The sequence below is a fragment of the Periplaneta americana genome, chromosome 3, assembly GCF_040183065.1.
Source record: "Periplaneta americana isolate PAMFEO1 chromosome 3, P.americana_PAMFEO1_priV1, whole genome shotgun sequence".
Classification (NCBI taxonomy): domain Eukaryota; kingdom Metazoa; phylum Arthropoda; class Insecta; order Blattodea; family Blattidae; genus Periplaneta; species Periplaneta americana.
Window position 1 is genome coordinate 99,245,518 of NC_091119.1, and position 26,010 is coordinate 99,271,527.

At 36.1% G+C, this 26,010-nt stretch overlaps 1 protein-coding gene across 4 annotated transcripts; it reads right to left on the minus strand.

The window, feature by feature from the left end:
- LOC138696319 (zinc finger protein 100-like) lies at positions 1-25,913 on the minus strand. Of its 4 annotated transcripts, none has more exons than XM_069821113.1 (5): positions 25,767-25,913; positions 14,026-14,188; positions 8,296-8,454; positions 8,038-8,181; positions 1-7,014 (listed from the first exon to the last, which is right to left on the minus strand). In XM_069821113.1, exons 3-5 carry the CDS (start codon positions 8,428-8,430, stop codon positions 5,983-5,985), a joined length of 1,311 nt encoding a protein of 436 aa, XP_069677214.1. In that variant the 5' UTR covers positions 8,431-8,454; positions 14,026-14,188; positions 25,767-25,913; the 3' UTR covers positions 1-5,982. The 4 variants fall into 4 exon arrangements, with proteins under 4 accessions (XP_069677214.1, XP_069677215.1, XP_069677216.1 ...); XM_069821114.1 differs by lacking the exon at positions 25,767-25,913 and adding an exon at positions 22,638-25,752; XM_069821115.1 differs by lacking the exon at positions 14,026-14,188.
- Between the last annotated feature and the right edge of the window lie 97 nt (positions 25,914-26,010).

The following is a 26,010-nucleotide window of genomic DNA, read 5'->3' on the forward strand; positions in this document are numbered from 1 at the left end:
TGTCAGTGAAATGTAAAATTACGTTCTTTATTCCAAGTAATTGTTTAACAATACATTATTTGAATAAGATAAAACACAATTCCATATTATCTCGGCAAGTAGGTGTTTCATCTTACCTTTTTTAAACCTTTTGAATCTTTTCCTTTGTTCAGTCACAGGCTTTTCCCATCCATAGCGAGTTTTGTGCTTTGTAGCACAGCAAGATTTTCCCCACCCTTTCAAAACCCTGTGTGTGAGTACCTGCTCCCACACTATACAAAGCATGTCACGCAACCCAGGTTTTCTTATTCCATTGTGTAATGTGACACAATTAGGAGTCTTGGTGTATCCTCCAAGAATATTCGCCTTTTACTAGTGAACCAGCAGTGTTCATTTTTATTGTCTGCCTTTTCCTTTGAACATTCTGCTCGTATAAAAGAAGGGGATCAGCTCCACTGTGTCATCTGTTGCTCTCTTGTCATGAGACTGTACACAATTGCATTGCCAGTCAGATGATTGGCTCACGTCTTCAAGCCATGTGCTTCTCATAATTGTTCATCTCCATTTTGTTTTTACTATTTGCTCTCCACTCTCCCTCGTCTTGCTCCGTTTTCTATTCCCTCACAATTCTTTCCAATGAACCAATCTTATCAACAAACCCTGTTTAAAATCAACAGAACTAATTTCAATTCCCTATCCCCACAATACTAAATTCTTCTTGTTTGTGATTGAGTTCCATTTCCTCTCACCACCACGACTATGTCATAGGGATGCATGGCTAGCTCAACACATGAATAATAATTAATAGACTGACTTATAAAAAAAATGGTTGATCAATTATAGTACATTATGCAACGAGCCTATAATGGTAGTAATTAAGACGTGAATATGTTTGTTTATGAAACAAGCGCAAGCGAGTTTCATAATTTTCATACGAGCGTCTTGATTACCATTATAGGCAAGTTTCATACGACTTTTTATGCTCGACCATATTTCTAACTTGAAATTATTCATAAGTATTCATGTTATGGTTATGTGAGGAGCGGAACTGTCCTGAATTGTGAGATGTGCGCAGACGCGAAAGTATTGATTTTTTCCGAGGCACAAATGTCATTGACCTTGATATAATCTAGAGAATAACATGAACATTAGGCTTGATATAACTTGAAAATTGATTTAGAATTGAAAAACGAGATGAAAAATTGAATTTATTTGAATATTATTTACAATTAACGCTAATTATTATAGTAACAGAACATAACCTTCTGCGACAGTATTGGATTTCCAGCCTCCGTGACTTTTCGCTAATTGTCTTTCGATTGCATATCCGAGAATAATCGATACTTGCGGTTTTATAATGGTACAATGGTGATTTCTCATTGCTGAACAACTGAATTATAATGAATAGGTGTACTTTAATGAGGTGCATTAAAGGGCTACTACCAGGTCTATAATTACTACATTTCGGCATGGTCGAGCATAAAAATACTTATAGGTAACTATCAATCATAGAGCAGTTCTACATAAGTATGCAGAGTGTACAGTTTATTAACATTTTGCCTGCAAAACAAAAATAATCATAATACTTTGTACAAAGAAATTGTGACTATTCCACTACCATATGGAGAAACTAGCATAGCTTCTATAGTTGCATCACTGTTATTTCTGGCAGCCAATTGGCTACATTTAAACATGCATGTCTTGTCATTGACTGCTGATGTTATGCACTTTTCACTGTTGTCACATTTAGTAAACAGCTGTTAATTAATATACTGTCCTGCTCAGTGATATGCAGATACATAGAATGTGCAACATGGCCAGCTTAAAATGTAAACAAAGAGGAGGAGCCATGTTGACAATAACAGTAACACGACTATAGATGCCATATAGACAAGTCAAAGTAAAAGACTAAGTACTGTTAGGGGCAAACTGGCATAAGCCAGCTTGTAGCTTTTCGTTATGAAAATCTGAGTTTATTTTCTAGCACATTGTTTGAGATGAGTGGACAAAAAAGCTATGGAGCTTGATTATCATTCCCTTTCCATTTTCGTTCCACCACTACTCTATTACCAGTACATCAGAGCCATTGCACTGTCTACTTGTAATTTAAGAGCCAGTAAATAAAAGTATCAAAAGAACTCAGGAAAGGAATAGGAGTCCAAAATTTGGCATATATTGAGACTTTCATCAAACAAAAGAGATTTTAGTTTCCTCTTCCAATATCAATCAGCCATGTCATCACAAAGGCATCTTACTGATGCTAAATAAATTTAGTACCAGTTTAAAGGTAAATGGAAAATAATAATAAAAATAGTAATGCCTAAAGAATGCAGTGAAAAGTAGGCTCTATGCCCAAGCATTGGGAGATATTAATAAAAGGAAGTTACTCAAGAATCTGAGCATTGTCGCTGTTTGATATTAATAATAAGATCTTGCTCATGTTACTCGCCGAGGTCGTGCTCAATCACCTTGGCCGCAGAGCAAGTGCTCATGTTTTGATATTAATAAAGCAGAGGTCATGCTCATTGTTACGAGCAAATACTTATGATATCCTGAGGTAGCTTATTAGCAGACTCAACTTACTCAAGAGACGTTTATAAACGTGATGGCAACATTCATGAATGTGATTCCTGATCGAAGAAGAAAGATTTATAAAAGACGAGGGACTCTGATGTGCATAGTTACTAAGATTTGTACAGATTTGAACGGGAAAATGATGTGTAGTGGCTAACAGAACATTTCTTACTCGAATCGAACGAAACAAGGGGTGGAACACTAAGGAATGCAGAAAAAAAGAGAATATTTCTAAGGTGCGTAGGAGACCCTGGTTTTCATGTTGGTGTAGTAGAAGATATTGGTATTTCACAAGGGATTGTGTCCTTAGAATTCTGGGAAATTATCTGTGCAATTAAGGAAAAAGTAGACAATTGGATACAATTACCAATGCTGCTCTTGAGGCAGCTAAAATTCAATGGTCAAACAAGTGTACATTCCCTGATAAATTTTTAAATTATGGTTTATTTAACGACGCTCGCAACTGCAGAGATTGCATCAGCGTTGCCGGTGTGCCGGAATTTTGTCCCGCAGGACTTCTTTTACGTGCCAGTAAATCTACGGGTACTGACATGAACCTGTCACATTTATGCACACTTAAATGCCATCGACCTGGGCCGGGATCAAACCCGCAACCTCGAGCGCAGAAGGTCAGCACTATATCCACTGCGCTACCGAGGTCGACACATTCCTGATGTTATAGGGGCAGTGGACTGTACCCACGTGTTAATAAAAAAAACTATACATGGGGATATATATAAATAGAAAAGAAGTCCCCAGTATTAATGTGCAGGCTACGTGCAATGGAAATGAGAGATTCACCAGCGTTAACGTCAGGTGGCCTGGTTCCGTGCATGATTCCCGTATATGGAGAAATTCTTTAAAAAGGTTTTTCTTGTTTCCAGTCCTTTTTAGGTCTGTTTTCGATTTAAATCGGCTTCTTATATTATTAATATTTTTCATAATCTGGTTTTCTATCATTTCCATGTCAAATTCCTGCTTTATTACTTCCCTGATGGATTCGACAGCTAGGGGAAGTCCATGTAATTTGGACCAGCGTGTAATTTGAATTGATTTGGATTTTGGTATTTGTAAGTTTGGTCAACTCCTGTCTCAGGTAGGAATAGCAAGACCATTGAGAGTAACTTTCTGCCTGCAAGTTATTTTGCTGTTACATTCAAAGGTGAGGAGTGAGAAGAAAATAAGTTTATTAATCACAATCCTTAAAACCTTACACTCTGTCGAGATTGAGTGCTGTGTAGTTACTATTTAGATGTTTTGCTTGTTCAAGTATTGCAAAAATATAAAGATAACTTATACCATAGCTGGATTCGTCTATTTACAATATTTTTGTAATATTTGTTTATAAACGGAATATTTGCACGGTGTGTAATTTGGACCATTGAAACAATATTTTAATTTTTGCGCTAGTGGATGGTTTTACCTGTGATTCTGAGGACGATATTGAATAAAAGCTTTTAATATTTGACAGAGAGATAAATATTATATAAAGACATATACAATAACCCCATAATTCTGCTTTATATTCACAAACTTAGATACAGTAAGTTTCTTATATTGAAATAGTCTCTAATAAACACGAATGTAAAAAACCTTTCGCCCATTTTTAATTTGTTCTGGAAGTCTGGCTGTGGACCTCGCAGTGCAATAGTTGTAATAAGCGAGCCCATGAAGACTGTGCCGAAATTCGGGATGAACTATATTATTATTATTATTATTATTATTATTATTATTATTAAAATATTTTAATATGATTTATTTAACGACGCTCACAACTGCAGAGGTTATACCAGCGTCGACGGTGTGCCGGAATTTTATCCCGCAGGAGTTCTTATACATGTCAGTAAATCTACTGACATAAGCTTGTCACATTTATGCACACTTAAATGCCACTGACCTGGGCCGGGATCGAACCCGCAATCTCGAGTACAGAAGCCCAGCACTGTACCGACTACATTACCGAAGCCGACTATTATTATTATTATTATTATTATTATTATTATTATTATTATTATGCCACGTGTGCAAAGGTACGTACAATGTATCATAATGTTCCATTTTATTGTTTAGAATTACTTAAGTAAATTAAATTTCATTACGGCAGTTTATATATACCAGTCCAAATTACACGATTTCCCGGTCCAAATTACATGGAAACACATTTTATTATAAACATTGTTTTTAAACAATTTATGACAATTATACCGGTATTAAGGCGACCGGGTAGCTCAGTTGGTAGAGCAGCTGGCTACGGACTGGAAGGTCCGGGGTTCGATCCCAGGTGGTGACAGGATTTTTTCTCGTTGCCAAACTTTCAGAACGGCCCCGAGGTTCACTCAGCCTCCTATAAAATTGAGTACTGGGTGTTTCCCGGGGATAAAAGGCGGTCAGAGCGTGGTGCCAACCACACCACCTCATTCTAGTGCCGAGGTCATGGAAAGCATGGGGCTCTACCTCCATGCCCCCCCAAGTGCCTTCATGGCATGTTACGGGGATACCTTTACCTATACCGGTATTAATGTTTAGTTTCACCAAAGCATTCACTGCATTATATTAAATTTTGTTTATAAAATTTATAGAGATTTCATTGAAGTGGATGAAGTAGTAAACGATTTAAGTCAAGTGATCTAAATTGCATGGACGTTTCCTACATGTTTTTTGCCGTTGCTGTCAGGGAGTTGTGATTTCTGAAGCACTTTTTTATGGACTTCAATAATTTGTACAAAACGTTTTTGTGCTTTCCTCCATTGTGGAACGTAAACTAAATTTTTAAGCCACTCCTCAGACCGAACACATTGTGTTTGTTAAGATAGCTTATCTAGTCTACTATTGGCAATCCTCTGATATGAAATAGAGTCGGAAGTGCGAAAGGATGTAAATAAAGAAAAAACAAAAGTTGAACGAATACAGAGCAAATGCTCATGTCGCTGATCTTTTGCTCCGCCATTTGAAGATGTTTTTATTAATACAAACTAGCGACGCTGTGCTCGTGCTCATCAGGTCTTACTCATTAGGAGTTTCTCAGTTTATTAATATGTCCCATTGTTACATGAAGAGAAAGATCTTTTCACGCTTAATTGAACAGGACATTGCCACAGTGAAGTTCAGATGATAGATACATGTGCCTTCTGATCCGGAATTGCACTGGGGAGAGTTCCGCTTAAACTGATTTTGGGTTAAGTTTTTCCGAGGTTTTCCCCAACTGTAAGGCGAATGTCAAGTAATCATATGGCGAATCCTCGTCTTTATCTCACCAAATATATTTTCTAGCTGTCACCAATTCTATCGACACTAAATAAACCTAGCAGTTGATATAGTGTCGTTAAATAACCGATTATTATGAAAGAAAAAAAGGACATAATGGACTGCAGATGAAGAGAAATGTCTGCGATTTTTGTCTGCTCACTGAGTGGTTGGCAACACAGCCATTCACTCACATGAATGGGACTGCAGGCTCGAGAACGTGGGGAGTGCAGTGCTAGATGCTGCTTCTTGCTGATCAAACAGAAGTCCCTCAGGATAGAAGAGTTCCTTGTGCTTGAAATCAGAGGGTGCAGCACCAAACTCCGGTACAAATGTAGGCACCTTATCAGGTGGGTTGAGCAACACAGTGTCTATAGAGGAAAGATCAGGATGCTGCAGGATGGTTTCCAAGAACTTGGAGTCATGGGGTAGCACCTCACCAGTCTCTGGCATGTACTGTCCTGGGGCTGGTGCACTGTCTAGAGGAGCGAAACCCGCACCTGTGGCCGCGTCCTCCTCAGCGTGCTTCTTACGATGCAGGTTGAGATTGCCGGTCTGTGAGAAGACTTTGCCACAGCGTAAGCACTCATATGGTCGTTCACCAGTATGGCTCCGATAATGACGGTGCAGCTTGTATACTGTAGCAAAACGCTTGCCACATCGATCACAGCCATAGTCGACACTCTTACTGGTAGGTGAAGTCCCGTGCAGGTTAAGAATATGAGAGCGTAGTGACACACGGAAGCGGAAAGTCTGACCACAGTGTGCGCACTTGTGGGGGTTGACCCCTGCATGGCTCAATACGTGCAGCTTGAGGCTGGAGCGCTGACTGAAGCCAGTGCCACATACCTCGCAAAGGAAGGGCTTGGCCCCACTGTGCACGAGGCGGTGGCGTGCCAGGTGACCACGTGACCGAAATGCCTTAGAGCACACTTCACACACATGCTTGCCGTGACAGCCACTGCACCACACACTACCAGCCCGCAGAAACTGCGCCAGCTCACCCTGTTGGCCACATGCCCGGCACCGGCAGATGACTGTGCCAATGCCATGAGTCACCATGTGCAGAGTTGTGTGGTCCACAGCATCCAGGAACGTGCGACACAGCATACACTCAACCTTTCCATCTGGTCCCACACTCACTGTAGCAGCCAAGTCTTCCTGAAATGTGGGAGGTGCAGGTGCTGGTGCAGCTGCCACTTTGGTTTCAGCTGTAGCCTGCGAACAAACCCACCATGATTACAGTACATCCTGTTTTAATTTCTCATTATACGAAGTATACAGAGAAACTATTGTAATAGTGCAAAAAAATTTTATTTACAGATTTCCGCTGGACTATACATTTTCAGCATTCCTGATATGGAAAAAGTGGTTTTGGCCATACCATTTGTTTTTTCTGAAACTAATGAGCAGATGTTGTCATATTCAATATTTACAATTAAATTTACGCAGGAATGATGAACATGACATATACAAATCTTTAACAAGAATTTAATTGATTTCTACTTTAAATCAGCAACATATAATATCAATTTACTTCAAATCGATGCACACAATTTTCTTAGTAATTTTTTCTATTACAGTAGAATTCCTCGTATCTGGCAACTGTGGGACAAAGCCAGTGCCGGATCACTGATTTTCCCGGATACATTCATAGGTTATGTAAAGACACACTGTACTGCACAAACATTTTTTTCCATATTGAAATTTAGTAATTTTCATACAAATATTTAAAAATAAAGTTTTGAAATATGTACAATGTTTATTTTTAGTACTGAATATGGTAATGTACATTAATCAGTTCATAATAATTATTGCAATACATTAATACATAATAGCGTAAAAAATACTAAAAGTTTTCATAAACTTATGACAATTTCAAATGACGGTCATGTAAGTTATGTGACATAAAGAGCAGTGTAGCCAACGTCGCAAATATGAAGACGATAAAGTAACGCTCGGTGATTTGAGCGTAAGAATATTCTATCACATTTCTAACACCATTGTTGTTAATAAAAAAAAGTGACTACTACGATTTTTCTACAACACAATATCCGTGCAAAAAATAGGGAAAAGAATGAAATAAAAATGGAAAATGTTGGCCATCTATGACACAATGTCAATAAATACGGGACTTTTTGGGATCCATGTAGGACAGACTTTTCTGGTCCCAAATACGGGGGTTCCCATACAATATGGGACCCTGACAATCCTACATAAGCTCGAAATGTCAACTCTCACCTGCGTAAAACTAAATTTCTCTTCCTCAAGCCTCTTTTGAACATCTTGGACCATGTCACAAAATTCTGTAAAGTTGTTTATTATCTTCTCGCAATCAGTACAGATGAACTTCGGAAGACCATCTCCAACTACAATGTGAACGATCTGAAACAGGGCAATTCTTTAAGACTCTTGTGGTGAGAAATATTGAGTTATATGTATTTCTTTCTACCGATTATATTATGACATAAAAGCTAAACAATTACAGTATGTAATTACCTCTTTAGACAAACGTTTGTTGATTTTCGAAAGCAGTCCATCACGTTTGGCTAAAGCACTGTATACATTCTGGCCTTGCGACTTGTTGAGACCACATAAACGACATTTGTTTGGTGGGAATCCTTTTCGTATCATTACAAACAGATGGGAAAGCTATACCTGAAAATAATATTTAAAAACTGTCACTCTTTATCAGAAATTTGAACCAAATGTTTCAGAAAGTTCTTTAGGGTTGAAAGAATGTATTTCTGAGTGCGGCCATTCTTTATGCTTTTTTGTATGTGATAAAAGAAGTCTGTCCGTAAATTATTATTATTATTATTATTATTATTATTATTATTATTATTATTATTATTGTTATTTAGTCAACTATCCGAAGACAGGTCTGAATCTCATAAGTGCTACCAAGAGCACCACTTATGAGGCAACTAGGCCAGGAGATAATGGGGTAGAGTGGCCAGTTCCTTTCCCTCTCCATTGCATACATTGCCAACTAGCTACACATTACACTAATCAAACTTCAGATGCATACAAACAATTGTTCTTCCTCTGACACATATCGTCAAGTGAGATGTACCGGTACTGCCTGATAATAGATGTACATATCAGTCAGAACCTCAAGCAGAGCATATTATTATTATTATTATTATTATTATTATTATTATTATTATTTGCAGTGATTATGTGTGATTTCATCTCAGTGGTTATGTCAATATGTCAATAGCCACAATAACCTTTATTAGTAAGGTTTGTGAGGAGTGCTTACAGAATTACTGGGACGTGCATTTTTATTTCAGAAATGAAGAAAGATATCATTTTGCAGGATAATACCACTGCACGCAGTGCCCTTTGCTCAGTGATTGCAATTTGTGAATACTTTGATGATTGCAGTGTGGGTCACAATAAAGTTTCTCAGGTTCCTCTATTTGAATCCACTGTTTACCTTTGCAGAAAGCTTAAAGACAGAGTGTATGAGAACAATCCTTTATTTCGTAGATTGATTTATGACATTAGGGATGAAATTCTTAATATTTTATGTAAGAATCCTACTAGATTTCAAGGAATATCGAAGAAGTGAAACATGCGTACATACACTTCTGCTTTTAAAATGTTAGATGTCAACTTACCCACAGCTGGCTAATAATAATAGCAAATAAAGATCATACAAGAAATTGTAGCCAACTGTGCTCATATAAAACTTTCCTATATTATTATAAAGGCTACTGCAAGTGGTCGGTATCTCCTTCTGAAATACATTATGTTAACTTACAAACTTTAATGCATCAGCAAACTACATTTTATTATTGTATTAATGAAAACTGTTCTTAAGAAAATGTACTGAAACTGGTCTTCACTGTCTGAAGTGATTTTACAACTCAATTACATAATAACAACTAAAAATATGTTTCCTAGTTATTATATTATTAAATGCGCATATAAACTTTACTGTCATGGGCGAACTTGGAGACTAGGAAAGTGCAGAGTTAGTGTGTATGTAATTCCTATGCACGATAACCATTTGCCCTGAATATTATAGGTCTGTCCCAGTGTCCCGAAAAAATAAAAAAATCTCGAAATTCATCCAGATTTAATTATCCACATTCGTCAGTAACAACTGAATATGTTAAAGCCAAAGACAAACTTGGAATAAAATGGAATGAGTATTTTCTACAAACTTTAATGAAACAATTTTTTTGTAATTAATAATTTTGATTCGAATTACCTATGATTATTGTGTTTAATTGTTCAATTTAGAGGTAAATATATAAATTGTAACAAAATTCAAGCATGCTTTATTTCAATTCTTACCCCAACAGGGCAGGAAGAAGGGTATTAAAAAAAAGACATGATCCATTCATCTGTCCCGAATTCGGACTCAGGACTGTATCCCTATGCCAATTTCAAGAAAACATGTCTACTTTTATGTATTGTGCATACTACAGTACATACATTATTCTCTGCTCACTTATGGGACCTGTGTCACAGCAATGGCTAGTTGCGCACGTGCCATTCAAAGACATGCATAGCTGCTGACAGTTGTCTTGCTGCTGTGTTGAGCTGTACTGAGTTGAGTTTCAGTGCAGTAAGTGTGTTGTGTGCAGTGTTGATTTTCATTTTTCTCTTTCTGTCTGTTGCTTGATTTATGGTTCAGAGATTTAATGCAAAACAAACCAACAGAATTACAACGAAGAACTAAACACAATCAAATACATAGCACAAGAAAACGGATACAACCCCAACATAATAGACAACATAATACGTAAGAAAAAACAAACCACAAAAAACAGAAGAATACAACACAAACACAAGAACACAAAAAATACATCACACTAACATACGAAAACAAAAACACACATAAAATTGCAACCTCATTCAAGAAATTAAACTACAACATCGCATACAGAACAAATAACACTCTACAAAAACATCTCAACACACAAACAAATACAACCACACAGGCGTATACAAACTCAAATGTAACACTTGCAACAACTTCTACATAGGACAGACAGGCAGATCATTTCAAACACGTTACAAAGAACACATCATAGCCATAACAAAATTACAAAACACCTCCACATATGCAGAACACATCACAAATGCCAACCACACCTACAGAGACATCAACACAGACATGAAAATACTGCACATCCAACCAAAAAGCCAGAAACTCAACACACTAGAACAATATGAAATATACAGACACACGAAAACACACCCCAACGATATTCTCAACACACAACTCAACTTCAAAACACATACACTCTTTGATTCTACACTACGAACGCACCCACACAGGAAACAAGAGGCGCCAAGACCAACAACGACCAGTTCCGAAGATGACCGAAAATAGGTCGAAACATGTTAACAAGGTACGTTAATATTTAACACAAGAAAGTTTTTATCATACATATTCCGAAGCGATACAGTGTTAAAAGTTGTGTAATCAAGATGTATAATTTTCATTTGTTGTAACTTTTTAAAATATGAATCACCTGCTCAGTGTCAGAGAGAATTTCAAGAAAGATTTCGTGGGGCTGATCCACCTGATAGGTCTACAGTTCGTTCAATAGTGAATAAATTCAAAACAACGGGAACAGTGTTGGACAAGAAAAGAAGATGAAGTGCCATGTTTTAACTAAGAAAAAGTTGAAAAATCTCTCATGAAGTTAGCACAAGAAGCTGGAGTCGAAAATTAGGCCTAATAAAATTTCATCCACACAAAGTTACAGCTAAGTGCATGCTCTATAACCTGGGGACCCATATAGAACAATGAATTTTTATAACTGGTTTATTCAGTCTGTATATGATGGTCATTTTTTTTACTCACAATTTGTGATTTCTAGTGATGAGGCGTGGTTTCACTTGCACAGACGAGTTAACACTCAAAATAATTGGTACTGGTTAGTAAATAAACCACGACTTATTCATGAAATTCCATTATATGATTCTTAGGTCTGTATATGATTGCATTAAGTACAAAACGAATAATCGACCATATTTTTTGTTCCATGAAACAATTAATGCTGATCGATACAAAACTCTAATTTTGGATCAGTTTTTTCGTCAATTAACTGAAGAAAAACCAATGTATGTTGTGTTTCAACAAGATGGGGCTACAACCCATACAGCTCAAACTTCATTGCGTGTGATTAGTGATTTTTTTTTATGTGAGGGTGATTGGTATAGGGTTGTGGGCCTACTCAATCCCGAGACTTAATGCCCTGCGATTTTTATTTATGGGGAAGTTTAAAAGTCAGGATCTATAAATCAAAACCACGAACAATGGATGAATTGTTGAATATACGACAAGAAATAGCCAACATTTCGGAAGTTGAGCTGCAACATGTGGCTCACAGCCAGGGTGCGAAATCGCAGGGACGACGGGGATATTTTCTCCACACTGACAGTTTTATTCTAAAAAATCCCTCCCCCCACTAAATTTCCCAGGTTAGAATCCTTTCATTATAAAACGACTAGGATAAAGAAAAATAAATATCTTACTGAAAATAATTTCTTTTACTGTACGTATTTCCAGGAAAATAACAGCAATCACACATGTATAGAAATCATAGAATGTGGCAACTCCGCAACTAGGAATGTTCAACCTAACATAAAAAGGAGATGTGCAAACGTGCTGTCCTGATCCACTCCTGGAATGTTCATATTACAACTGCAGCCAACAGCGTATTCCGAATCTCACCGGTCCGGTGGCATCAGTGACGTCACGTTGCAGCGAAATAAGGAACAAAACTGCTGGAAGGATCGATGCTGTCATGGCGACTGTACAAGTTGTTTTCTGTGCTACGCTAGCAAAATTTTGCGAAATTTTCGTACTCCCATCTCGTTCAAAGAAAAGATAGCATAAACAATTTATTTCTTGAACCAGTAGTAATAACTGGTCCGTTGACATGTTCGCTCATAAGCCATTAACATATTGTTTTTAAATTGTGCTCATTACAAACAATACAGCAGAACTAAAGCAGAACATACCGCCATGACACAACAGTGCACGGATGTTATTCGTCTGCTAATTCCCGCCCTATACAAGAACCAATCAGATTCACTGATGGTGGCTGATGGAGACTGCCACCACCTCTGCAAGTTGATGGCACCGGTGGAGCATCAATGACGTCATCGGTGGAATTCGGAACACCGTGATGCCATCGGATTGCTCACCGGTGAGATTCGGAATAAGCTCCAATAATGAGATTTCAGATATTTAAACTGAATATTATTAATGGCCAGCCACGCCTGTCTGCATTCTAGCAACTTTTATTCAGTACTGAACAGTTGAGAACTAAGCAATAAAATGTACGGTGAAAACTAGTTTAATTACTAACTTTTTAAAAGTGATCATGCAAATATAGAGTCAGTGTCAGTACTGAATAGAAATACACATGATCAATTGCTGAGTGAAGGTGATGTGCAGGAAAAATCTAAAAAGCCTAGATGTGATAAAGTGTTATGTACTGCAGCTGCGGTGTTCACGTTCTAAACGAATACAATGTTGTATGCTGCAATGAAGGCAATCCTGCATCATCAAAGACGGCGGCCACCGAGAAGTTTTCGACGTTTTGGAAAAAAATCTGGCCTGATTAATGTTTACTTCCAATGAAAAAAATAGTCAAGTAATGTTATGTAGTGTTTGTGTTACATTCGCAACAACTGTGTAAAACTGATGGAACTTCATCTAATGATTTGCCTTGTCAAAAGATAGTATAAAGAAGAAGAATAAAAAAAAAAAGAATCTCGATGCTATATTATATCAACACGAAAAAAGTGTTATTCTTTCTTATTGTGTGTAGCAGGATGAAATACGTAAAAAGCAGATCCTCGAAAAGTCTGCAGAAATCTGCTCGTGACCTGTTCATAAAAAATAAAAAAGATAAATTAGATAAAACTGTTAAGGTGTTAAGGTCGATTTATTTAGGAGCAAAAATAAAGTGGATTTTCCGTGATAATCCAGAACTTATATAAGTCTACAAATCGCAAATGGTGTAGACATGGGAAAATCATCTTCATACAGATAAGACCACAACAATGACTGATTTTATTGAGGAACAATTAGGTTTGAAATTGTTGAATTTTCTTAAAGTGACTGGCTGTTTTTCAATTTCTGTGGATGAATTTACAGACAGGCTTTCTGAAAAAAATTTGATTTTATATTTTATGTATGCTAACAAACAGAATGACACTTGCTGCTGTTTCTATAAACTAGTACCTTACCTGTGTAAAATGCTGATGAAAAGTCGTTTAAAGAGAAAATTGGCCAAGCTTTCTCAGAGGATGGCATAGGTGTAGAAAAGCAGAAAAACTTTAGGATTTGCTTTGGACGGAGCAGCTGTATTTACTAGTAAAGGGCCATTCCACAGTAAGTGATCACTACATGCTAAAAATAAAAAATGAACCAAATTATACATGTTATATATATATATATATATATATATATATATATATATCATTTTAAAGTTTAATTAATGTAGTTTTCAAATCTATCCTTTTTATGTTCATTGAGTTATTCTTTTTCTTGTTATTTTAACTTTTATAGACCTGTGTTTTTTTTTGGGAGGGGGGGAGGGGACATGAATTTTACTATGTCATTGCTACTATAGGCATTGAAATCATTAATAGTTGATGCTGGCATAGGATAATTATGCTAGTGTCAAAATAATTTTGAAGTTGGATAATAATTATTGATTTTATATATTTGCCAACTAAAAAATGTCCCCTCTCAACTTCATTTGCTATGTCACAAGATCATTGTAGGAAGTTGTGGCTGACACCTCTGTAGCAATGATCTTTCCAGATAGGCAAGTATCTGGAAATGTGAAAATAATTTGAGGTAAGTGCATCTATTAGACAAATAATTATTTCTTAAACTTTATAAAATCAGTTGTTAGGGAAAGGACAAGTGTTAGGAAAGGAACAATGTTAAGAAGAGATTATAACAGTGAAACATATGTGATTATCATAGCTATGGCCACATCCTGTATAATATTCCATCTTTACTATACAACCCAGTACAGACTATACGAGTATATATATATATATATATATATATATATATATATATATATAATTAAATATTATATTATTACGTATATGTAAAAACGTTTTATTAAAAAAAATTGTAATTATTGTGGTAACACCATATTGTTTTCTAACAGGTTCAATACTGGTTATCTATTATATAGCTAGGATACATTTTCGATGTCAGAATTCATTACTGGTATCTCTTAGAACAGGATGGTATGGTACGATAATTTTAATATGCAGTACAGAATTCAATGGCTAAATTACGATTAAGAAATAGTCATTTTTCAGTAATTGGCAATCACAGGAAATATATTCCTAATCTTGAATTTTTTTTTTTCACAATACAGTCTATAGCTCTCATTATAAATCTATCTGTGAAAATTTGTATGCTCTTTAACTTAATTTCAAAATAATTTTAGAATATATATTTATTTCAGATTCACCAATATAGAGCCTAACACACCTATAGAAAAGTGGGAAAAATGGCGTCACAAGCTGAAGAAAGGAATGCTAATTATAAAGCAAAAGTAAAGGAATGTAAACATCATAAACGTGTAGATTGGGGAAAAATATGCAAGCGCTTGAAAGCCCAAAAAAGAGGGGAGGAAACGAAAGCAAAGGACACAAAAAGAGATAGTCAACTGAAGGTTTTGCTATGATGTCTTATACTCCTAGGGCAGTAGGACGTGCAATTTGTAGTGTAAACTCAGTTTTACCAAGTTTTACCAATCACTGTTGTATGATCTATCGCCAAAGATACAGAGTACACTAATTTCTCAGTCTAACCTCAAAAAACACTAATTATCAGATTCAGTTCACAAAGATTCTTTAAGTGAAGATGTAATAAAGAAGACAGAAGATCTCAATCACAGAGGTGATGTAAGTCAAATACTTCCCTGGTGAGAAAAAAAGATAATAAAGAGAAGAAATAATAATAATCTGTGGTACTACAGCCTGTGAAGGGCCTAGACCGACCAACCGGCTGCTGGCCTCACGCCCACATGCCAAAGCAGAGGTGGACGATCATCCAACCAGAATGGAGGTATCGTGTGGTTAGCACGATAATCCCCCAGGTGTTATAGCTGGCATTCGCAACTGAATTTCGCTACCTATCGTAGCTCCCCAAGGGCACCGGTCCCATGCACTGGCCGAAATTTCATGAGAAAATTTCTTCCCCCATGAGGACTCGAACCAGCGTGCATTCCGTAATGCGAGTCCTAGGCAGGATGCCTTAGACCTCGCCGCCACGGCGCAGGACAAAGAGAAGAAAACCCTTCAAAAAAGACGTTTGAATTACAATATCAAGGAAGTTTATACCCTATTCAAGCACGAATATGGAGATATGAAAACTGGGAAGACAAAATTTTACAGTCTACGTCCAGTAGATGTCTTTGTAACTACTACACGAGACCATGAAGTTTGCTTACGTTGGTATTATGAAGATATTGACCTCTTGAATGGGCTAAAAAAATATAAAGTCAGAAGCTTGCTTAAATAACACTAATTCTATTCTAGAAACTATCTTGTGTTGCAATCCTCCTAAAGCGTGCTATGACAGGAGATGTAAAGAATGTGGCATATAACTTCATGACAAACTCATAGAATCTGTGACCTATGAGGAAATCAGTGCCAGATTTTATCAATCAAACTTCTTCAGTGTCAGATAAAGCAAAATTAAGATTTTGCCTTCCTACATGTGAGGATCGAAATGTTTTAAGTATAAAGGACATTGTAAAGTCTGTGCCTGTTCCTTCCATTGACAACCGAGAATGTTATCGCTTTGATGATGCATTACCAGTTACAGATTTAAAATTTTTCCATTGTTATTAATATTATATGTAAGATACTTAATTTAAGCTGAACAGCTGCAATTATCAAGAGAGAGAACATTTTGTGCTTCCTGTACCCTAAATTGTTCCTTCCCTAACAGTGCATCTGAAGTGTAAAGCCTTTATAATTTTTTTCCTACATAAACGTAATACACTAATCTTTCTCCAATTATTTGTACATGTATGTGACAGTCATTTGATTTTGTATTATATAATTCTCTGTTACAGTTGCTGTGAAATTGAAATTTACATTTCATCTTCATTTTTTACAAATGGTCCCTTCCCTAATGCACTTATTTTAATTGATTTCCAGAAACTTATTAAATTATACTTTGGCACTTTTGATGTATTATTAGTAGCAGTACTTACATTACACAGTGTGATTTACAGATATTGCTCTTTCAGCTATTATTTCCTGTATAATGACCCTTCTGAGAGTCCCATCCATAACAAAGTACATATTGTGGAATGACTCTAAAATGAAGGTGTTGTAGTTAGAATCAGGAGGAACATCTCTCCGCATTTGATTGGTGTACCATAATGTTAAAAAAGAATGGATCGGCAACAAATGTCTAAGTTCCAGAAACAGAACAGTGTGCATGTCCGTCTTCTTGAAGATCCAGTTCACAAGATGATACAATTAAACCATGTAAATGTGCAGTATTTTGTTCTAAAATAGGTTATAAGATCAAACAAAGGGTTGATTCTAGCTGCATCAGGGCCTCTGAAGAGTGAAATAGCAATAAAATTGATTAATACGAAATCTATCGAAACGAAAATGAATGAGAAAGCTACATAATACGCCAAATTAAAGTATAAGCTATTGTAGCGTAGGTGGCTTAAGCATGGGTCTAAAACAGATAGCATTGTTGTAGTAGGTTCGAATCTCCGTTAGTCTTAATTTTTTACATTACAAATTTACCATAATATGTTTTTATAAACACCATTTTACACAAGCACTAAGTGTCATCGCCTGGAAGTCGATTCAATGTTTAGTAAATAGCACAAATCCTCCCCTGGGCAACACTCCTGTCTATTAATAAAACCGTCGGCATTTATATCTGATTTATAGCTTTTAAAAATATGTTTAACTACAACATTAAAACATGTTACCATTGTAAACATAGAATTAAGTTCTATTTGTTTTAATAATGGCAATATTGAAGTGATACTGTTACCATTCTTGAGTTCATATTGGAGTTTAGCATTCTGTATTTTTTGTTTACCTATATTCTTCACAGGGAGCATTGACATTGTTGACAATATGCCTCGTCATTACTCTTCAGAATGACAGGTAGAGCAGTCAGATAGCAACAGCGTCAACAACTCATTGCTCTCGTTCGCGTAGGTCACTTTGCATCAAGTGCAGCAAGAGAGATTGGAGTCCCTTTGACAACTGCTAAGAGGTGGGCAAAATTATTTTTCTTGAGAACAATGAAATTTCGAATCGTCCAATTCCTGGTCAGCTGCGCATCTCTACAAAGGGAGAGGACGCCATCTTAATCAGAGAAATTGAAAACCTCCCTTTTCGAAGTGCCTTTGAATTGAAGATGACATCCAATTTTCCCGGCTCTCCACTAACCGTGAGGAGATGTTTTAGAGAGTGTGGCATAAGGTCTCGTCGAACTGCGACGAAAGAACATTTGAAAATGGATCATATCGTGAACTGTCTAGCTTATGCAGGACTTCGACTGGAAAAATGTCATTTTCTCCAACGAGATAGTTGTCTCCAGTAGCACTTATGGTCTTGCCCATGTGTATAGTATGGATGGCCACTGATATGATGAACACTTTGTGGGACTACTTCACAGGTCAGGTCACATGTTGTGTTCCAGCAGGACAACCACCCGGTACACACCGCCAATCACATTCAAAAATGGTTTATGAGGAGGTCTGATGTTGACCTGCTCAAATGGCCTCCAAATTCACCTGATATGAATGTGATTGAAAATGTGTGGGCTAGATTGAAAAAGATCCTACACTCTAATTGGGCAGAACTACCTATTGAACAGCAGACGAATTGTGGGACAGAGTACTAGATGCGTGGGAGGAGGTGGCCACGGATGTAGACCTATTCCATAATCTTGTGGACTCCATGCCGCAGAGAATGAGGGCAGTTGTTGATGCAAGTGATTTGTGGATGAAATACTAGTCCCTACCACAGGCCTTTTTTTTTTGTTCTATATATGTGTTTTGCATAACTTTTGTTTATTTATATTTGATGTGCTTCTAATTTTTGAGAAAGCAAATAAACTATTAATTTTGAATACAGGCCAGGTCGTGCCTAATAACAGTCCACAAATGATGGGCTATAATATGTTTGCAATACTTGCATAACCAAGTTTATTAATAAATTCCACTAACACTTGTCATTAAAAATATAAATAATACAATAAAAAATCAACCCTGCCGGGAAGCGAACTTACAATCTCTGCTTCTGAAATCAGAAACCTTACCCCATGCTACACCACCTCATAGCACTTGCTGCATTGTAGACAAATCACTATCAAAGAATCGTCCGGAACAAACATCACAGCATTGCCTTCGAACGCAATGAGTTTACTCGGGTGAATCTGGCTTAAAAACTTTATATTTAAACTATCAAGTGTCAGCCCATTCTTTTTTAATCCAATTGTACATAGTATGGCTGATAGAATGGACCTTGTTTCAGAACAAGTTTTTAGTGTCGTGAATGCTATTCAATTCTGAATGCTTGTTAGATGGACTTTATAAACTTTTCAGTAACTTTCTATAGATACAAAACTTAGAGAAATTGTGGCAGCTATTAGGAAGTCAAAAAACTTTTGCGTATTCGTTGAATTTCTAGTGAGACTGATTGTTTATTAGCAGTTTTCAAAGACTTCCCTTGCATCATGCATTACCTAACCTCTGAATCTGAAAACAGTGAATTAATAAGTACAATCATTCCAAATTAGCAGGGCTCTATAGAAAGTGTCAGAGAGAAAAAATATTCTATTGCTGGGTTTCCTGTTAGAAGTATCCTGTATACTGGCCCTCATTAGTACAACAAAGCAAAATGAATCGGTTCCTTGTGGTGAAATCGAAAATAAGCTTAATTTCATACTCTTGAAGAAATGCGCGTGAAAGATGATTTTTATTTGAACCTTTCCAAAGAAAAATATTTAACATACTGAAAACGAGAACCTGAAAAGGAAGGTGAAAATAGAGAGTTTGACAAAGTAAGAGGACAAATAATTTAAGGTTTAACAGATGAACTGAAGAGAAGGTTTCCTTCAAATGAAGTAATAAAGTGTTTTTCAGTGTTTGAAAACAAGAGTAATGTGTGCTTTGTGCGGTAATTCTGATATATATACAGCAGCTGAGTTGTTAGGTTTGGATGGTGACATCGTGTTGTCACAATGGGAGGAGTATAAGATAGGCTGCAAAACTGTAAGTAATTTGATGCTTCTGAAAGAATTAATACGAAAAATCTGTTCAATCCCTATGTTAATTGCCACTTGTGAATGTGGTTTCAGTGTTGCTCACAGCATCAATCGTTTGTTGACGATTACTTTACAGTCCTTGATGACATTTAAACTTAATGGACCTTCTCTGAAATTGTGGGATCCAGTTATTGTTGCTGATAAATCTGTCATCTCTGAACATTAATTGGCAGATAAACACTACTCAGTGAAAGAGGAGAAATAGCATCTCAGAAGGGACTATTTTACCTCCGGAGAATTTTACACTGAGGGACTCCATGAATATAAACAGTGAAAAATATAGTGGGACTGCGTTGGTGGTAATGCAGCGTATGTGGGTACCTCTTTGTTACTTGTTAGCTTAAACAACAACCCATTAATGCCCGTAATTCCCTGTATGAGATTTTAACGTGATATTTCTGTTATGTGATCCTGGAAGAACCCTAAGCACTATATTTTTATATCATTCATGTACCTTCAACCAAAAGTTCCATTCTAGGCTGGCAACTTTAGTTGCCACTGGGCACTTGCCTATCTAATATTTTGTTATTGTTAAATAAATATATCTTACTTCGATAAAAGCTTTTGCTTTATTTAGCACTTACAAATTTACAAACACCACATCACTTTAGACTATTACTTTTCACTCAGTCCATAATTATTATGTCAAATTTAAGGGAAGAGTCGATTTTATTCAACACCAAATAGTCCTCATGCGTCATAAAAGGTTTTGAGACATGAATCAGGAACAATAAAAATGCAAACTACAGTTGTGAAGAGATTATCGAATTAGAATTTTATTCCTTGTGGTAACTGCAAATGATCAACCAATCCCAAAACAACATTACTTCCTTGGCCATGATCTGTTTCAGGAAGACAAGTTGAAATTCCACAATATGGTTCAGCATGGAAGATAAACCCAGATGGATCAGCAGCAACTCACAATTTGAATCTGACGCGCACAGTCTTTCCCCTTATGAATTGTCATGGTGCTAAACAGTTCATAGGATCATACTTTCATCAATGCTTACATATTTGCCAGACACCTGTTCGAAGGAAGCGTTCATTATATGGAAGAGTTGTCTCACTTTATGGAGAGAATCAGAACATCTAATCCGTCATTATTTGTTAGGTGAGATTAGAATAAGAATCTCTTCCATTGAGGTATTCAAATTATGCATAAGATGCTGGCTAACCCGCATATCTGTTGGTTTCCATAACTATAAGCTGAAGTAATTCTGTAGAGAAAAAGGGTCTAAGACAGGATCACAGAAGTGGGCGCCAATTGTATCGTTGCGTCACTCATCAAAATACGTCACTCATTCTTTCCTTCCACCCCTGCGTCATTGACTTGGTAGAAGAGGGAAATTGTATTCAGTGTCTATGTATATGATTTCATACGGGCCACAGATACGTCATTCAATGCCGGTAGACTGTGGACAGGGAACCAATGCTTTCCCCATGCTTCCCACCCCTCTCTCGCCAGTTCTGTATCCCTGGTCTAAGAGCATATAAAGGAGATTTTGCTGTTTCTCTGTAAGTAGATCTTTAGTGCTTGGTCGAATATCAGGACTCCTCTTCTTGATTTTGAAATTTTCACTCTGCTGCCTTTGCTCTATTTTAGATTTGAAGTAGTTAGCTTCATTATTTTTCGAGGCTGTATTGGAACATTTCCTGCAAATGAACATTGAGTAGCTGACGAAACATTAGACATCATCGGAACCATGGATGAAGATACCATAACAAGAGTAGAGCATTAGTCTTAGTAGGAGTAGTATATATTCCAAAAGTTCCTGTAATTGCAGATACAGCACAAGTGTCTGAATGATACCCATCGTCAAACTCTAGGAGAGCTCGAGAGCAAAGTATTCTAGCTGGAAGGTGATCAATGTTGCCTTGAGCTTCATTATACGAGAGGTCTGAATCCTGATCTGTTTCAGCTTCCTTCTCCCTGAATGGAGGACCGATTGCTATGTTATTCACCGTCCTTTCTTTGTCTTCCGCAATATCCAAATTTCATGAACTGTTAAAGATTTTACCTTTCCTTTTCTTGGACTTTTGTGAAATCCTAAAATAAACATAAATTTTATTCCAATTACTTCATAATGAATGTATAAAATCTCAATGCTTACAGTTTTATATACAGCCTACCAATAGAACGGTAATGCAATAACAGATGAAAATCAGAGATATTAGTTCCAGATATTACGTAAATAAAAATGTACTACAGCACGGAATCGAACTACGAACTAGCCAGTAGTGAAGGAAAGAATTGCTATAAAAATTTATATTATGTCATTGTTCATCGTTAGCAATGGTACAATTTGGAAGAATTTGTAAAATAGATAAACAAACAATCGTAAGTGCCCACTGGCAACTAAAGTTGCCATACAAATTCAAACCACTCTAACGAAATTGTGATAAGTTATACATTAAAAATTTGGTTAATATAATAAAATTGCACATATTCTTAATAGATTTATGTAATTTAAATTGTTGTGCAGCAATTGTTAGATATAATTATACTTACATTACTGAAGGAATGTGTAGCAGTCGAGAATCTTTTGTGTGCACTCCTCATTAATTTCTTCTGTACTAACAACGTAATGAACGGATAAGCTAAAACTCAACACGAACTAGTGGAGGATATTTTAATCTTTATACCAATTATTGTGAACAACGAAAAAAATTAAAATCAACCATTCAGTAAAGCTTTATTGCCTTGGCAACTTTAGTTGCCACTGGGATATAATGGGTTAAGCCCCCTCACCACCCTCAGAATTTTTCTTTGAGATGAGCTCAATTTTATTTGACATATTTTATCATCCCATCCATAAACCACAAAAGAAGTAAATTAAAATCATCAGTACCAGTTGCAAAAGACACAGCCCTGCAGTATATATTGACTACACCCCACCTCTGGCTAGCAACAGGCATCTATAATGAACACCAATCAAAATACCCCTCATTTCTCGTGAAAAACAAGAACTGAATAGACTATCGTGGACTATAGTGGACTTTATGTTGTCAGCAAACAGCTGGATACATTAAGAAGATTGATATTTTATCATCACTCTTTTGTTGAAAATGGCTCCACATCTTGATTTGAAACATTTAAAAGTAAGTGTAATTTTCCAAAATATATCTATAAATTAGGACCCTCCTCCCCCCACCAATTTTTAATACTTTCGCATTCTGCTCACAGCAAATGGGGAACACTTTCAACATCACCTTTGAAAAGAATAAGCACGTTTTCTGTACTTAACCGGTCGCATGATGTGCAAGGTTGTGTGTAGCAATGCTGTGTATTGCCGCTTCCACTTACTTCTGCAAGCGAAGGAATTTAAATTGTATGCAATGGTGAGAGAAATACTGTGATGCAGGCGCAAGGTCACAGTTTATATATTAGATGTACGAGATCAGTTTCTTGAAAAATCCTGTTATATTATGGAAAAAGTAGGCTATGGAGGCAAGTTTACTCTTGAATGTTTTCATTTCTTGTGCACATTTTACTGCATCACCTGTTGTAGCCTATCTGTGGTATCTCAATGAGATTATTGTGCTTCTTTAAATAAATAATTTTAATATATGGTAGAATGAAGAATAGTACAGTCAAGTAGCCTATAGAGATTGATAAAAAATTTCGGGACAGATTTCCAGTTTTCTAGAGCACGCGACATAAATATGAGCTAAGCTAACCTAACTTAACTTAACCTAACCCAACCCAAGTTGGAATTTCAGTGTCAGGTGCTATAGAAAAGCCCAGATTTCTATTATAGTAAGTTTATGTGTTAATTTCAACAGTTCATGATGAATGTTATGACCATAGGAATCGTTTATGTGAATTCTGTTGAACCTAAAAAAACCTAAATTGGACCTTAGTATAAAAAAAAAACCTAAATCATTGTTGATATGCGTTATCCTGTATTTACTGCATTATATTGATTTTTTTTTTATTTTGAAAGAAATATCAATACATTTCGAGAGAGGGGGGGGGGGGGGAATTCTCGACGTGGAGGAGGTTGCCTCAATCCCTAAGGCAAAATCTGTACTTAGCAATGACAACATTTATGGCTCCCTTGCTTTCCTCAAGGCATATTTCAGTGACCTTCCAAAATATATTGAGTACTTGGAATCTTCGTGGCTACAACTGAAAGATGCAATTGGTGGCATTGACTCGCTTCTACAGAAACAAGTGCCAGGACCCATGGGTAAAGCCATCACACTAAAACTGAAGAAAGCATTGCAGAAGGATCCAGGGTTTGAAAAAATGAAAAAGTTGTGCTCCATTCTCCAGGGGGAAAGCTTCAATTGTCAGTTACCATTGGTACCTGCTGCACCATTTCGTCCTTCAAATGTATGTATTTGGAGAGACAATAGAAAAAACTTCTCAGTCGAGAATCTGGGAAAGTATTTGATGATATATTGCAATCAGGAACAGTACCAGTAAATAATGTTGTTTTGTTTGTTTGTTTTGTTACTTTTTAAAATAATTCTTGATCAAGTTTGAACAAATTTACTTCAAAAGTTGTGTGTTTACTGTACCTTTTATCTATTGAAAATTGGCATTTATGTAGTTATAACAAGGCAAATTATATTAGATAAAATGTTAATTGTTGCATTAATTTATTCAAACTACAAATAGGCTAAAATGTTAAAGGGAAAGGAACAAAAATTTCGTATCTTATAAATTCTGATAAACAGTTTGGTTCTTGAAAAGGTCAGTTTCGTGGTCCATATTGTCTTAATAAATATATATTTATTGGGAAAATTTCAGTATACGGATTCCTCGCTGACAATTATATCTTAAAATACTAAAAAGAGCAGATTTGTCTGCGTTTGTCAAATTTACATCATGATGCTTACGAAAACGCACTTTTCAGTGCCAATAATTTATTTTGTGTGCACAAGGTTGGAATTTTGAAGTTATAGAGAAAGGGTTGAATCCGTGTTCTGAAATTTATTCTATTTATTTTTTAAGAATAATTGTAAAGATACATTTTTAACGATCTGGCAGTTTTTGCGGTCCCCTTTCACAGGTTGGACATAAAACCTAAAAAAAAAAAAAAAAAAAACCTGTTTCATCTATTCCAAAAACCTAAAATGGGCTTTTTAAAAACCTAAAAATCCGGTCCCTACTGATTACATTCTGTAATATGGTGTTTCTAGTTCGTAAAAATGTATGTTACGGAAACAACTGAAATAAATTACATATTAAAATGTTTTAATTATGCATTCCTGGATATTTGTATTTCAAAAAATAAAACACCTATGTACAAATATAAAATTTCTCTAAGATCTCCTGTTATTAATCTTACACTATTGGCATGGAGTATAGTAGACATTTTAGTTAGTGATAAAAATTAATGGCAAGTATTGCATTTCCAAATCTTGTGCATGTAAGCATTCAATATGCTCAACCTCCATTCTTAATTATCAGTTTATGGCACGTGTTCTTAGAGACGTATTTCATAAGAGAAATGAAACATATTCATATTTAATGTCATAAGAATAATTTCTAACACACTAATATTAATGCTAATTGGAGCGTAATATATAATCTAATTGTATTCTTTCTTTATTGGATTGGCAATCAAGGTCGTTCGGACGCCATGACACTTTTTCTGTCCTTCCATGTGAACACTACATAAATAACTACCTGAATGAATATATTAAATTACACTGTTATACTTAATGAATTTGAGATAACTCCACTGAATTCTGTTCATTTTCTCTTTTCGATGTCTTTTAAGAAAATCTTTTCTATGCATTATACGTCATTACACATAGATGAAAACACTTTGGAACAACATAATGGTTGATTCCAAAGAGGAAGCTATTTTAGAAAAGGAAAGTTTCTTTCTTTACCCTAGTTAAATCGCTCAATTCGAATGGTTACAGCC

Excerpts from the sequence above, each read along its gene's own strand:
- LOC138696319 (XM_069821115.1), bottom strand. The coding sequence starts at position 8,430 with ATGATACGAAAAGGATTCCCACCAAACAAATGTCGTTTATGTGGTCTC. Across the intron at positions 8,182-8,295 it reads ACAAACGTTTGTCTAAAGAG|ATCGTTCACATTGTAGTTGG; the intron begins GTAATTACATAC and ends GCCCTGTTTCAG. Across the intron at positions 7,015-8,037 it reads AGAAATTTAGTTTTACGCAG|GCTACAGCTGAAACCAAAGT; the intron begins GTGAGAGTTGAC and ends GTTTGTTCGCAG.